Source organism: Ovis aries, chromosome 7 (genome assembly GCF_016772045.2).
Source record: "Ovis aries strain OAR_USU_Benz2616 breed Rambouillet chromosome 7, ARS-UI_Ramb_v3.0, whole genome shotgun sequence".
In the NCBI taxonomy this organism is placed as follows: Eukaryota; Metazoa; Chordata; class Mammalia; order Artiodactyla; family Bovidae; genus Ovis; species Ovis aries.
The window spans coordinates 20,820,036-20,833,564 of record NC_056060.1 but is presented as its reverse complement, the minus strand read 5'-3'; the positions used below and the strand labels follow the sequence as shown (position 1 = coordinate 20,833,564).

The 13,529-nt window shown below is 51.5% G+C and overlaps 3 protein-coding genes across 4 annotated transcripts; 1 reads left to right on the top strand and 2 right to left on the bottom strand.

The window, feature by feature from the left end:
• Positions 1-1,883: 1,883 nt before the first annotated feature.
• Positions 1,884-4,557, top strand: PSME1 (proteasome activator subunit 1). Its single transcript, XM_004010314.5, has 11 exons — positions 1,884-2,038; positions 2,581-2,613; positions 2,760-2,822; positions 2,933-3,043; positions 3,132-3,177; positions 3,295-3,392; positions 3,642-3,710; positions 3,796-3,863; positions 3,953-4,007; positions 4,081-4,167; positions 4,339-4,557. Exons 1-11 carry the CDS (start codon positions 2,000-2,002, stop codon positions 4,417-4,419), a joined length of 750 nt encoding a protein of 249 aa, XP_004010363.1. The 5' UTR covers positions 1,884-1,999; the 3' UTR covers positions 4,420-4,557.
• On the bottom strand, positions 4,556-6,993 carry EMC9 (ER membrane protein complex subunit 9). Of its 2 annotated transcripts, XM_027971610.2 has the most exons (6): positions 6,513-6,993; positions 6,297-6,373; positions 5,880-5,969; positions 5,126-5,195; positions 4,941-5,035; positions 4,556-4,792 (listed from the first exon to the last, which is right to left on the bottom strand). In XM_027971610.2, the coding sequence occupies exons 1-6, from the start codon at positions 6,708-6,710 to the stop codon at positions 4,612-4,614; spliced, it is 711 nt and encodes a 236-aa protein (XP_027827411.1). In that variant the 5' UTR covers positions 6,711-6,993; the 3' UTR covers positions 4,556-4,611. The 2 variants fall into 2 exon arrangements, with proteins under 2 accessions (XP_027827411.1, XP_004010364.4); XM_004010315.5 differs by lacking the exon at positions 5,880-5,969.
• Positions 6,994-9,533: 2,540 nt separating this feature from the next.
• On the bottom strand, positions 9,534-12,765 carry PSME2 (proteasome activator subunit 2). Its single transcript, XM_004010313.5, has 11 exons — positions 12,684-12,765; positions 12,341-12,373; positions 11,842-11,904; positions 11,510-11,596; positions 11,375-11,405; positions 11,191-11,288; positions 10,577-10,645; positions 10,357-10,424; positions 10,137-10,191; positions 9,752-9,838; positions 9,534-9,661 (listed from the first exon to the last, which is right to left on the bottom strand). Exons 1-11 carry the CDS (start codon positions 12,729-12,731, stop codon positions 9,581-9,583), a joined length of 720 nt encoding a protein of 239 aa, XP_004010362.2. The 5' UTR covers positions 12,732-12,765; the 3' UTR covers positions 9,534-9,580.
• Between the last annotated feature and the right edge of the window lie 764 nt (positions 12,766-13,529).

Genomic DNA, 13,529 nt, shown 5'->3' with positions numbered 1-13,529 from the left:
ACCATCCTCAGGGGCCTTTCTATCTGGGCACCCTACTCAGCCTCCCTTTCTACCCTGTCTTTCCAAAGAGGGTCTATACATGCTTATTTTCTTAAAAGATGTTCATTGAGCCAAGCATAGTTCTTTGCCATGTGAATAAGAAAGACAAAGTTTTTGCTGTTTGGGGGCCCGTGGGTTACTACCTGATGATAAACTTACAAATAATAATACTATTGTGCTTACTCTGTATCAGGCACCATTCTACGTATCTATAAATTCTTTATATAAATTCACATATTTAGCCCTCACAACAACACCATGAGTTAGGAGTGTTCCCACTGTACATTTGTGAAAATGGAAGTGCAGAGCTAAGTAAGTTTTTCACAACTAGTAAATATTGGAGCTAGAATTATTAACCCAGGCAGTATGGATCTGTTGTTTGTGCTCTAAAACAGAGATCAGCAAGCAACAGTCCTGTGGCCACTGTTTATATGGCCTGAGAGCTAAGAAATGATTTTACATTTTTTAATGGTTGAAAAAAAAGAATATTTCATAACAGGTGAAAATTACATGAAACTGAAATGCCACTGTCCATATGGCGCCCCACTCCAGTGCTCTTGCCTGGAAAATCCCATGGATGGAGAAGCCTGGTAGGCTGCAGTCCATGGAGTCGCTAAGAGTCAGACACGACTGAATGACTTCACTTTCACTTCTCACTTTCATGCATTGGAGAAGGAAATGGCAACCCACTCCCGTGTTCTTGCCTGGAGAATCCCAGGGATGGGGGAGCCTGGTGGGCTGCCGTCTATGGGGTCGTACAGAGTCGGACACCACTGAAGCAACTTAGCAGCAGCAGTCCATAAATAAAATTTTAGGGTAACTAGCCACACTCATTTATTTAACTGTATAGCTGGTTTCCTGCTACAATGGCAGAGTTGAGTAGTTGCTGCAGGTACTACAAAGCCTAAAATATTTACTATATGGTCTTTGACAGAAAAAGTTTGCCAACTCCTGCTCTAAACCACACTATCCTCAAAAAAGAAACTAACTTCATAGAGATAGTGCTGTGAAGGTACTAAAACAGGCTGCTTTCTAATAGACTTGGAGGGAGTTATAAGCAGAGTTCTTTCTGAAGAAGTGATATCTAAGCTGAGAACAGAATGACATCCTGAGGCAGGGTAGGTTGTGTCAGGCAAAGGGATTAGCAAGAGCAAAGGCCTTGAGGCAGGAATGAACAACGCTGGCAGGTCTGAGAAACAACTGGAAAGTCCAGGTATTTATAACTGAAAAGAGGGAGAAAACAGTGGAAAGCAAAGTTGAAGGGGAACAGGTGCCAGATAGGCCTTTTGGACCAGGAAAGTCCTTTGGATTCTAAGGTCAACAGGAAGTTGAGAACGTTTTAAGCAAGAGCAAGGTGGAATCCTGCTGCTGCGTGGTGAGTGGGTTACAGAGGAATGGAGTCCACAAGGGTCTTAAGAGAGCTGACCAGGTCCTGTGATGGGATGATGCCAGAGTCTGAACGTCACTGCGTGGGCCAGACGATGCCCGTGGAGCTAGGGGTCCACGCTGGCAGGGCAAAGGAAGGGAAGCCAAGTCTTGCTTCACCACCCAGAAGAGAGGCAGATAAGGCTAATCACTGTCCCAGGCGGCGCTGGGAAGAGAGCCCGAGGTCTGGGGCAGGGGGCGGGAGGGGCGGGGAATCCTGAGGCGGGCCCCGGCCTCGTGGCCGGGGAGGCGGGGCGTCGATGGGAGGGTGGGGCAGGTGGGCGGGGAATCGAAAGACCGACAGTGATGGGGATGCGGGGTGGCGGAAAGGCGCCTCTCCGACTCTAGGGGGAGCCCCGGCTGGGCTACCTCCCGGCACTCAGCTCCTCGCCTCTCTCTGGTCTGTCCCCGCCTCCTCTAGTACCTCCACTCCCACTACCCAGGAAGGCCGTGCGGGGAGCGAGCGCTGCTTTCACTTTCCCTTCCCCGTGCCCACTCCTCGCTCCGCGTGCTTCGCCAGGCCCCTACCCCGGCCATGGCCACGCTCAGGGTCCTGCCCGAAGCCCAAGCCAAGGTGAGCGCTGCGGGTTCTAGGAAGGGCCCATCAGGGAGGGGTGCCTCCGAGACACTGAAGGAGTCCGTGACCCGCCCCTCAGCCCCTCGAGTAGGGGTCAGTCATCCGAACACTCATGGGCCCCGTGCCCAGAGCACCTGAGCCCGGAGAGCCCCGCCAGGTCTGCCTGCGGGAGGAGAGGCGAGGCGGCCGAGGTTCAGCGGGGTGAGGTGAAGCGGAGCCCTGGCGTGAAGGGGAAATCTGCTGGCCCGGCGCCCGAGCCCACACACAGACGGGGTTCGGGCTCTGCCCTGCCACCATGGGAGGCCCCGCGTCCATTCCACAGGGCACTCCGACCCTGCCCCAGTCGCAGCAGCTCTCTTACATCCCTCCTCCCACTGCCCACCGAGGGATCTGTTCCCTCTTGAACAGTTCGCCCTTCACTTCCAGGAATGTTATTCCCCAAATCCCACCGCACCCAAGTCAGACCCCATGCAACCCTAAGGGTTCTCGAATAAACTGGCCATAAAGCCAAATTCTGAAGGGCTGCTTGTGTCCCACAGGTGGATGTGTTCCGTGAAGACCTATGTACTAAGGTAAGACCTGCACGGTCATCACCCCACCCCTCCCCAAGCCCACTGCTCAGCCCTCCTTTGCTAGGCAGCGGCAGCCCTTCCTTCACTGCTTAGGAAGGGAATTTGATTCTGACCCCCATCCTCCCTTACCGTTACCCTACACACAGACAGAGAACCTGCTCGGGAGCTATTTTCCCAGGAAGATTTCTGAGTTGGATGCATTTTTAAAGGTACTGGGGCTGGGCAGGGAGTAGAGGCCAAAGGGAGAGCTTCAGGGGCTGTGAGAGTGAGGAGGTGAGAGCTCGCCCCTGCCTCCAGCCCTTCTCCCACCCTGCACCAGGAGCCAGCTCTCAATGAAGCCAACCTGAGCAATCTGAAGGCCCCATTGGACATCCCAGTGCCTGATCCAGTCAAGGAGAAAGAGAAGGAGGAGCGGAGGAAACAGCAGGAGGCAAGATGGGAATTCCTGGGAGGAGGGACCCAACCCGGGGAAAAATCAGCCTCAGGCCTGACTCCCAAGAGCCTCCCTTTCCCTGCAGAAGGAAGACAAGGATGAAAAGAAGAAAGGGGAAGATGAAGACAAAGGTATCACTATGGTGGAAGGGACTTGTGTCTCACTTCCCAGGAGCTCCTCCCTAAGGATGCCTTTTCCTTACCTGGCACAGTCCCAGTCATGTGACTGACCCAGTGCCCACCTCCTAGGTCCTCCATGTGGCCCAGTGAGCTGCAATGAGAAGATTGTGGTCCTCCTGCAGCGTGTAAAGCCTGAGATCAAGGATGTCATTGAGAAGCTCAACCTGGTGAGCCCCCCACTTCCGTCCACACACTTCAGGTCAAACCCTTTGTCTTCCTTTCTCCCTACCAGTTGGGCATGGCACCTGCCAGGTCTTAGCAGGAGAGGGCACAGCAAGTAAAGCCAGAATTCCAGGCCATGGCATTCAGGACAGACCTGACACACTCCCATTCACTGTGAGCAAGGAAACAAAGGACAGGAAGCTGGGAATTGGGTTTGAGACTGATGGGGCTTCTTTGCCATTCCCTCCTCCCAGGTCACCACCTGGCTACAGCTACAAATACCTCGGATTGAGGATGGGAATAATTTTGGAGTGGCTGTCCAGGTGAGAGCACTGCCCCACTCCTCTGCCAACTTTCTCTCTCCAGTCCTTGCTGCTTTCCACTTTCCCTTCTGCTTTCTTTCCCCAGGAGAAGGTGTTTGAGCTGATGACTGCCCTTCACACCAAGCTAGAAGGCTTCCACACTCAAATTTCCAAGTGAGTCATTGCCCATTGCTCTGCCTCTGGCAGAGACTGAGGCCTCTGCTCCCTCCTCCTCCTGCTCCATACCCTTCTACTTCCCACAGGTATTTCTCTGAGCGCGGTGATGCTGTAACTAAAGCAGCCAAGCAGCCCCATGTGGTAGGTGAGGTCTCAGTCTGGGTGCAAGGGAGGAGGGACACTTGAAGTCAGGCCTGATCCAAGTTTCCCGCAGGGTGATTATCGGCAACTGGTGCACGAGCTGGATGAGGCAGAGTACCGGGATATCCGGCTGATGGTCATGGAGATCCGCAATGCTTATGTGAGGAGGCGAGAGTTGGGGGCGGGCTGAGGCAGCTTTCCCAAGCCACCCACTCCCTGACCCTGCAGGCTGGGGTGAAGGGTTACAAAGTGCAACCTCTCCACAAGGCTAGAAATGGGGTACAGAGCCACTGGGAGCTGGTGGCTGACTCTCTCCTCCCTGGCCCCATAGGCTGTGTTATATGACATCATCCTGAAGAACTTCGAGAAGCTCAAGAAGCCCAGGGGAGAAACAAAGGGAATGATCTATTGAGACCCTCTTCTCATTCTGTGATGGCTCCAGCAGAGACCTTCTGACTTTTACAGGGGACTCCAGACTTTCCCCACCTTCTGCCTGTTGGTTTCTCCCTCACCTTTGCCTCCCAGGCACAATAAACATAGTCATACCATTGCCCAACAGCCCAAGTCTCTTTATTGGATCCTGAGCCTCCCCTCTGGCCCTGGCTCAGGTATTTCCATTTGTGGGACCAACCCACTGGGTGATCTGGGCGTTGAGCTGCTGGTTGGTCCAATCCTCTCGGATGTCATCAAGGTGGCAGTCAAAGTCCACAAGGTGCTGGTGGGCCCGGCCCTCTAGTAATGCTCCCACCATCTGCCGTGACTCTTCCCAGTCCCTCCACATCACTCTGAAATAATAACCTCCATGGCAGTCAAACTCAGCAGAGAGCGGGGCCAGGTTAGGTCTAGAGAAGGACCCTTGGGACAGAACCAACAACAGAGGAGGCTCAGGAGCTGTGGGCTTCCAAGAAGAGGTGGAAGGAGAGGGGCACTCACAAGTTCTTGTCCTTGGGGACCCAGCGGAGACCATGGTTCTCCAGGACGATAACTGGGGGCACGTGAGGCTGGGGTACCAGTTTCTGATTATCCAACTGTGTGGACAAGGAAGGGCTGGTGAGGGTTTCAAGGGTTCCCCCTTCCTCCTTTCTTTCCAACTCCCCATTCTGAAAACCAAGCCTCACCATAATAAGTACTGCATCAGGGAAGAATTCAGCAATCCGCCCAGCGATTTTCAAGGCCAGGGGCCCAGGGCTGTGTAGAGGGAAGATCAGAGGTGTGAGGAGCATACTGCGGGCAGACTGCATCCATCTGAGCTGGGCCTCCCAGGTCTCAAAGACGTGGATGCAGCGATGGCCTTTCCCTGTATCTGGCCTGGGGGCACCCGGCCTACTTGATGCTTCATGCATGACTGCCTGATGCTGCAGTGCTGTGGGAAACAGGTGCTCAGACACTGCTGGTGAGAGTGGAAATCTACGATGGTCTTTTTGTAGAGTAATTTGGCATAACCATCCAAACTTCTATTGTATACTATACAAATGCTAGCCCAGAAATTCTACTTATAAAGAATTTACTGTATTAATAGGACAGTGTCTGTAATAACAAAAAAAAAAATGGAAACCACCTCAATGTTTAATGTAAAGCATTAAATTAATTATGGTACGCCCATATTCGTACTATATAGCTGTTAGGTTAAGGTAGCTATTAGTGTAGAGATGGGAAGATGTCAGATATTTATTAAGGAGGGAAAATCAAATTACAAAACAGTATAGTTTGACCCGAATACTTGATTATAACTAGATAGCTTTTTCTATATATATAGTTGACCCTTGAACAACGATGGGGTTAGGGGCACAGAGCCTTCAGCAGCTGAAAATCTGCTGATAACTTTACAGTGGGCCTTCCCTATTCTGGATTCCACATTGGAATTCAACCAACCTTGGGTCCTGTAGTACTGCAGTACTTAGTGAAAAATTTTTGCCTGTTTGTGGCCCCAGGTAGTTCAAGCCTGTGTCGTTAAATGGTGAACTGTATACATAAAAAGAAACCTCCTTTAAAAAAATAAAAGTTTCCAGTTGAGCTTTCTTTGTTTTCAGCACTTGTTGGGGCGGGACGGCGGTGGGGGGGCATCTCAGTTACAGCAGGTGTCAGACTGATATTGTCCTACCCACCCCCACCTAGCTCCTTCAGAAAAATAGCTTCTTTATATTTCCTCACTGCGTACGCAGCCTAGTGCCTGCTCTACAGTGCCTAAGCCTCGAATGAAGGGAAGATGGAAGGAATGACCAAGAGAGGTTCTCTTGACACCCGCCACCCCATAACCCTTAGCCTTCTGCCTCTGGCTACCCCACTCACCTCTGGTCGTCCACAGCTGCATTGGCATGGTAGTACCCTGCCACTACCAGCCCGGCCTGCGCGCCCCACACATCCACCTGCCATGGGAAAGGGGCCATCAGTAACTAAATCGTGCCGCCCGCCCTGTGGGTGCGCACTACTGCCAAGAGACCAGGGATGGGCTTGGGCTAGGGGTGTTAGGGGATTTCGCGGTGGTCGATGGGCGTCCGGCGGCACCTGGTTGAGTGCGACCTCCAGCATGACAGACAAGGCCAGGTGGCTGTGGAACAGGGGCACACAGTCGGTGAGGCACAGGCATTCTCCCGACCGCGGCGCCGGCGCCAGCAACAGCCCGTTGACAGCGGCATGCGGATACCGGGCGGCGTGCAGGCTCATCTTCACGTAGGCCCGGGCCGAGATCTCCACCTCCCCCATGGCGAGCGGAGCCCCAGCTCGCGTCCGCGAAGCCCCCTCCAGAGCCCCAGAGCCCTCCTAGGCCCTTCCCCGTGCCCCCTCACTTAGGTTCGACGGTGACGCTGACTCGACTCGAAGGCAGCCAGTCAGCTCAGGCCGACCTCGGCCCGACTCCCGGCCCCCACTTGGCCCGGAATGCAGGCGGCCAAAACGGCATGTTGCAGCACCGAGCTCCGCCACTCCGGCCCCCAAACGGCGCAGCCTACCACAAGCAAAAGCCGGGATCCGCGTCCGAGCCGCTTCTGGAGTCACGCCCACATGGTACTCTTTGATAGGCTTAGAGGGTATCGTTTTGCCCAATCACCGGCAGTATCCAACCTCGCCCCGCCTTTGACTGGAAACTAGAGAGTTGCCCGCGCGCTGATTGGCTAGGCTGTCCCACTTCGGCTCTTGATTGCAAGATGGCTGCGTCTGTTACCTCTGCTTCCCGTCCATACAGGCCCTGTTGAGCCCTCTGGGTGGAGCCCGCACCCAAGTCGCGAGTCTACAGGAGCCGTGGACTCTCGAACTTAGGTACATAGCGGACCGCATGGTTCCTGCTATGAAATTAATGGGTCTGTATTCTAGAGTGGTGGTTCTGCCACTTACTAAGCCGGGTTACTTTTCGCACTTCAAGTTATCTGGCCCTTGGTTTCCCCGGGGAAGTAATTGCAGAAAGGAGGAGGTAAAGGTCAAAAAGAATTTTATTGACCTATCCTTCCCATAATGTCCTGTGGTATAATTTCCTTCGCCTTAATGCCTTGGAAGTGTTTTTTACCCTCCCAACCCTTGAGAAGAAACCCAACCATCTACCCATAATTTTCGCAGAAAAACCTCATTCTCCCTCTGGGCTTGCCCTGAGCTGATGACAAGGGTTGTACCTTTCTTCATTCCCTGACCTCAGCCGCAGAGCCTTCCAAAGCCTGATTATTCTTGTAAGGACTCTGCCCAAATGCCGTCTCTCCCAGGACGCACTCAAGAGACCTCCAGATGGAAATGATCTTACGAAAGTCCCAAATACAGGTTATCTTCATGGCTGATGGCATGTGACAGCCCCCACCCTGTTCTTTAGGATGACTTCCTAAGACTAGGATGGATCTCTAATTCATCTTTGTCTTCCTGGCACCCCTCCCTTTCCTATCACATCATTCACATTTAGTGTCTGGACACAGGTGACACTGAAAGTAAAAGTGTAATTGCTCGGTCGTGTCCAACTGTCTGTTACCCCATGGACTGTTAGCCCACCAGTCTCCTCTGTCCGTGTAATTCTCTAGGCAAGAATCCTGGAGTGTTGCGCTTGCCAAGCACCTGGTCGCCTGAGCTACTTGGACCTGGGAAGGGCACAAAGCGCAGGCCCAACCGAGACTGTGCCTTTGTGGAGTACCCGAGAACCTGAACCTGAGCGGCTTAGACCTGGGAAGTGCATGCAACCCAGGGCCCACTTTAGACAGTTCCCCTGCAGAGCAACCTGGAGCCTGAGCAGTGTAGACCCAGAAAGCACACACGCCGTGAGCGGGGCGGGTTGGGGGGTGGCAAACCCAGTGTGGCCCAGACACTGCGAGCACACCCTACACACGCTAGTGATATTTGTTTGCAGTGTTCCTCCCTCCCCACAGCACAACTGAACAAGTAAGCCTAAAAAAGTGTCCACCACCACCCCCTTGCGTCAGGGTGGAAATCAGACACTGAAGAGACTTGCAAAAGAGGAAGTCAACATAAAGAAGAGGGAATCGCTTTGGAAGTGACACGCGCAACAGATTAAAAACTGGTAGTTAGCATTGACTACATCAGAAGGGGCCTATAGACCTTGAGAAGAAGTATAAGCTGGAACAAGGAACCATCTGAAACGGAACTGACCCCACACTGCCCTCAACAGCTCCAGAGAAATTCCTAGATATATTTTACTAGTATCATTTTTTTAATTTTTAAAAATTTTAAGTTATTACTCCTTTAATTTTCATTTTTAAAACCTATTAGCTTGCACAAAAAGACCCTATTTTTAAAGCAAATTTCATATATACATTTTTTATAATTTTTTTAATATTGTATTTTTGAGAGTCTAACGTCTAGATTTTTAATCTTTGCTTTTTGGTATTGTTATTAATTTTGTACCTTTAAGAATCCAATCTTCAGTACCCATTTTTACTAAGGAGTGTGATTACTGGCTTGATTGCTCTCTCCCCTTTTGACTTTCCTTTTTCTCCCCCAGGTCACTTCTATCTCCTCCCTCCCCCTTCTCTTCTCTGCTTAACTCTGTGAATCTCTTTGGGTGTTCCAGGTTGTGGAGAACACTTAGGGAAATGATTACTGGCTAGATTGGTCTCTCTCCTTTTGACTCCCCCTGCTCTTCTGGTCACCTCTATCTCCTTCCTCCCTCCTCTCTTCTCTATGTAACTCCGTGAACCTCTCTGAGTGTTCCAGACTGTGGAAAGCAAATAGGGAATTGATTACTGGCTAGATTGCTCTCTCCCCTTTTGATTCCCCCTCTTCTCCTGGTCACCTCTATCTCCTTCCTCCTTCTTCTCTTCTCCATGTAACTCTGTGAACCTCTCTAGGTGTCCCTCACTGTGGAGAATCTTTTCACCATTAACCTAGATATTTTATCATCGGTGCTGTATGGATGGAGAAGTCTTGAGGCTACTGTAAGAATACTGGAGTGGATTGCCATTTCCTTCTCCAGGGGATCTTCCTGACCCAGGGATCAAACCTGGGTCTCCTACATTGCAGGCAGATTCTTTACCATCTGAGCCACAAGAGAAGCCGAGGTGACAGTACATGTTTTTTGAATGAAACACACACCAGAGGTTATCTACACAAAGTATAGGTCATTTATTTCCCTTCTAACCCTGGGCTCAGTACATAGATGGCTTCTCTTCACCCTTTGGGTTGACAATTTTCTCCAGGTTGCTGCTGATAATATGGTAAAGCTCAGCCTGGAAGAAGGCCAAAGGACAACAGTCAGTTTCTCGGCCTTTCCCCTGCCTCCCTCATCCACCTCCCTTAAGGGCTTACCCCAGACTCACATAGAAGGCCCTCAGGTCCAGCACCATGGCCCTGAGCTCCCCATAGACTGCCTCATCTCGTTCGTGCACCAGGGCCCGGTAATCCATCTGGGATGTGAGAAGCAAAGCTGAGTCAGCCCCATAGGAGGGTGGGTTATTAGTCTCGTTTCCTTATATAAGGAATAGCTAACTTGAAGAATGAGCCCCTTCTCAGCCAAGAAATGGGATCACACAGGATCAGAGAAAAGGGGTCAAGGTTTGTGAAACCCAAATCAGTTTTCTTGGGCTTAATATACTCCACATTGGAAAGGTCATAAACAAGACAAAGAGGACCTCTATCCCCACTTCCTCACCCGCCCCCACCCCAGCCAGCCTCAGCTAAAAGGCGGGTAGACTATGTACTTACTACATGGGTCTCCTTAGAGGCCTTGGCCACAGCATCCCCACGCTCTGAGAAGTACCTGCCAGGAGCAAGAGGAATAACCACAGGAATGACTATTTCAGAGAGAGATATTCCCTCAGACCTTCCCCAAAGCCCTGCTTCATCCCAATGGGCGTGCTCAGCTTTGGGAGTCCCAAATAAATGTCCCTGCAGACCCCCATACAAGCCCTCCAACTGTTCTCACTTTGAAATAGTTGTCTGGAAGGCTTCCACTTTGGTCTTGACTGCATTTACCCTCTCCAACACCTTTTCCTGTGGTGACAAAAGAGATGCGAGGCAAAGAAAACACTTCATCTCCCTCCTTCGCTCACTGTCTCCCACCTCCTCCCAGTTCATGTCCAGCTCCTGTCCCTTTCTCTCCAAGTCTCTCCCTGCTCTCAGCATCCTCACATACCCTTTCTTACCTGGATTGCCACCCCAAAGTCATTTCCATCCTCAATTTTGGGGATCAGGTGCTGGATCCATGTAATCACCTACATTAAGAGTTATCATGTAAGACTCATTCAACAAACTCTCTGTTCTTATTACTGCTACTTCCTAATAAACCTACATTTAACTGAGTACTTATTATATGCCAGGCACTGTGCTATGTATTATACATCTCATTTAATCTTCACAACAACCTTTCAAGGTAAATATTCTTACTGTACCCACTCAACAGATGAAAAAACTGAGTCACAGGATGTCTAAGTGACATACTTAGAGTAACCAGTTAGGTAAGTGATAGAGTCAGGATTTGAACTAAGGCAGTCTCCCTCTAGGGCCTAAGTTCTTAAACCAGCTCACTGTATCACAGCACCTGCATACCTGGTACAGCAGTAGGTTCAGAGGTTATGGAGGTGGATACAGCACCATCTGATTTGGGGATGTTATCACCATTGTAATAAACAAAAGGTATCTAAACACAAGGCACAGAAGGAAGCTTCCTAATTTGGGAATAAGTTCCTGAATGAAGGACTTGAGTATCTAGGGCCTGGCCTTGCTTGTCTTCTCTATGTCCCCCAGTTCCCAGGCTTACCAGAATGCATTTTTCTTTGAGAGTCCAGACTTCTGGCTTAACCAGGGCAAGCAAGGCCAGAACCTTCTCATTCCCAGGGAGAAAGCCGCACTTAGGGACTGTGAGAAAGAGGGGATTTAGACCCTTTCTCATCCAACAGTCAGTGTGCCATTTCCCTTTCCCTAGCCACCTCTTCCTCTCTTACCTTCTTTCTTCTCCTGCTTATCTGTTTCCATCTAAGGGAAAAAGGGGAAAAATAGCTTTAGAAAAGTCATGGAGGTTGGAGGGCCATCATTTACACTGCGTTTATAGCCAGAGCCCTACACCCTGAGTGCCTCACCTCATCATCCTTGGGTGGGGGGTCTGGAATGGGGATGTCCAGTGGGGCCCGGAGAGAGTTCAGGTCAGTCACATTGAAGGAGTCCTCCTGCACAGAGCTCACTGTCAGGGGCTGCCCAGCCTCTTCCCCCTCGGCCTGAGTCACAGCCTTCCCTTCACACATCACACCCACCCTCTGCCTCAGAACCTAGGCTCAGGCTTCATGTTATTCTAATGTTCCCAGTCTACCACTTACAACTGTATTCTGCATTCAGAATGTAGTTGTTAACCAGAGAGAGTGGATGAAGAGGAGAGAGGCTATGGGATGGGGCAGGAGGAGTTCACACTACTTACTTGCAAGAGCTGATTAAGGTATATGATTTTCTGAGGCAAGAATCTGTAGAGGAATTCCTCAGCCTGTGGGTTATATTGCAATGGTCAGAATCACAGAAGACATTCAGTGAGATGTCTGAGAAGTGGGACTGGAAGGGCCCTTGGAAATCATTGACTCTAACACTTACAAATGAGGGAACTGAAGCCCTGAAAAGTGAAGGGACTTGCCCAAGCTGGGACGCAGCAGAACCAAGAATTGTGGTATTCATTCCTACTTTGGGGCCATGGCTTTTCCCTCTACACCAAAAGAGGGGAGAGGAAGTGACGGAACTGAGGACGGTTTTAAGAGAGGTCAAAGTAAAAGCAGAGATCAATAATTAAGAGCTTATCTTGGGTGGAGGTTTGATAAAGTAGTGCACGGGGCGAGGGTGGGTTTGGGGATCAGTCTGAGAAGTTGCAACCCTCAAGTATTGGCCTTAGATTCTGGATTAAATCGCTTGAATCCTGAAGACTTACTTACCTCCTGGAAAAGATTTTGCCTGAAGACATCCACCTGCACAGAGAGCAGTACCCGGATGTCGGTTAAGGGTCTCGGTTGTCCAGAGTAAGATCCCACCCTCAATGGGATGCCCTCCAACTTGGCTCAGTTCTTTCGCACCACAAGCCAGATTTCCCTGGAAACCTATGCTCAGTGCAGAGATAGTCCAGAGAGCAGGTATCTGTAATCCCCCGGGGCAGAAGTGAAAGCACTTAGAGAGGTTGGGAGATTTCTCTGGCGCGGCCTCGTTCCCCCTGAGCACCCAGTCTGGCCTCCATTCAGAGGGGCTCCTCGGCCCCTTCCTGGCCTCTCGGTCCCCCGTTACCTGTTTGCGGGCTTCCCCGCTCAGGCGCACCCCACAAGGCTTGGCCATGCTGCTCCAGTTGCTGCTAGATCTCCGGTCCCCCAGTTCGCCGCCTGGGCTTTCGCTTTCACTCCCGACGTCCAGGCCCGCCCCCCTCAGCCCCGCCCCTTTCCTTCTTTTCCCCCTCCCCCTGGAAGGCAGCAAACCGTAGGGAGCCCCTCTGCCATTCTCAGCCTGTGCGAGTGGGAGAGGCGGTGCTGACTGGTCACAAGCCCAGGGGCTGCCCGTGGGAGGGGCTAGGACAAGTGGAACAGGCGGAGATTGAACAGGGGCTGTCTCTCGAAGGGGAGAGGCTTAGAGGGAAGGGAAAGGACTGCCCAAGGATAGTCAGGGTTGGGGTAGTGATGAGAAGGGTGGGAGAGTGGGAAAGGGTGTGCTCAGTGGTGTGGCTCCCCCAGGAAGGCTCGACTGCGGTGAAGGGTCAGAGAGGGATCAGAGTGAGTGGGAGAAGTAGTAGGAGGGAGACGGGATAGAGGATATGGAACAGGGGGCTTCCTCCTGAAGGGCGCTCTATCTTCAAGACTGACAGAGGGGCTTGACGGGCTCAGGCTGGCCAGAGTTGAATCCCCAGCTGAGTGGGATTTCCTCAGTGGGGTGGGGATAGAGAGGACTTTGATGGGAATAAAGTAATCCCGCGCCGGGAGCTACCCGGAGAAGGGTGGAACCAGCCTGGACCAAAGAGGGGAAGCGAGCTAAAAGAAGGTTTATTGCCTAGACGCTCTGGGGGAGGAGCCAGGGACTATTTACCATTATAATTGGCTGGGCCTTCATGGTCACGCCCCCTGATTTCCTGGCCCCACCCCACCT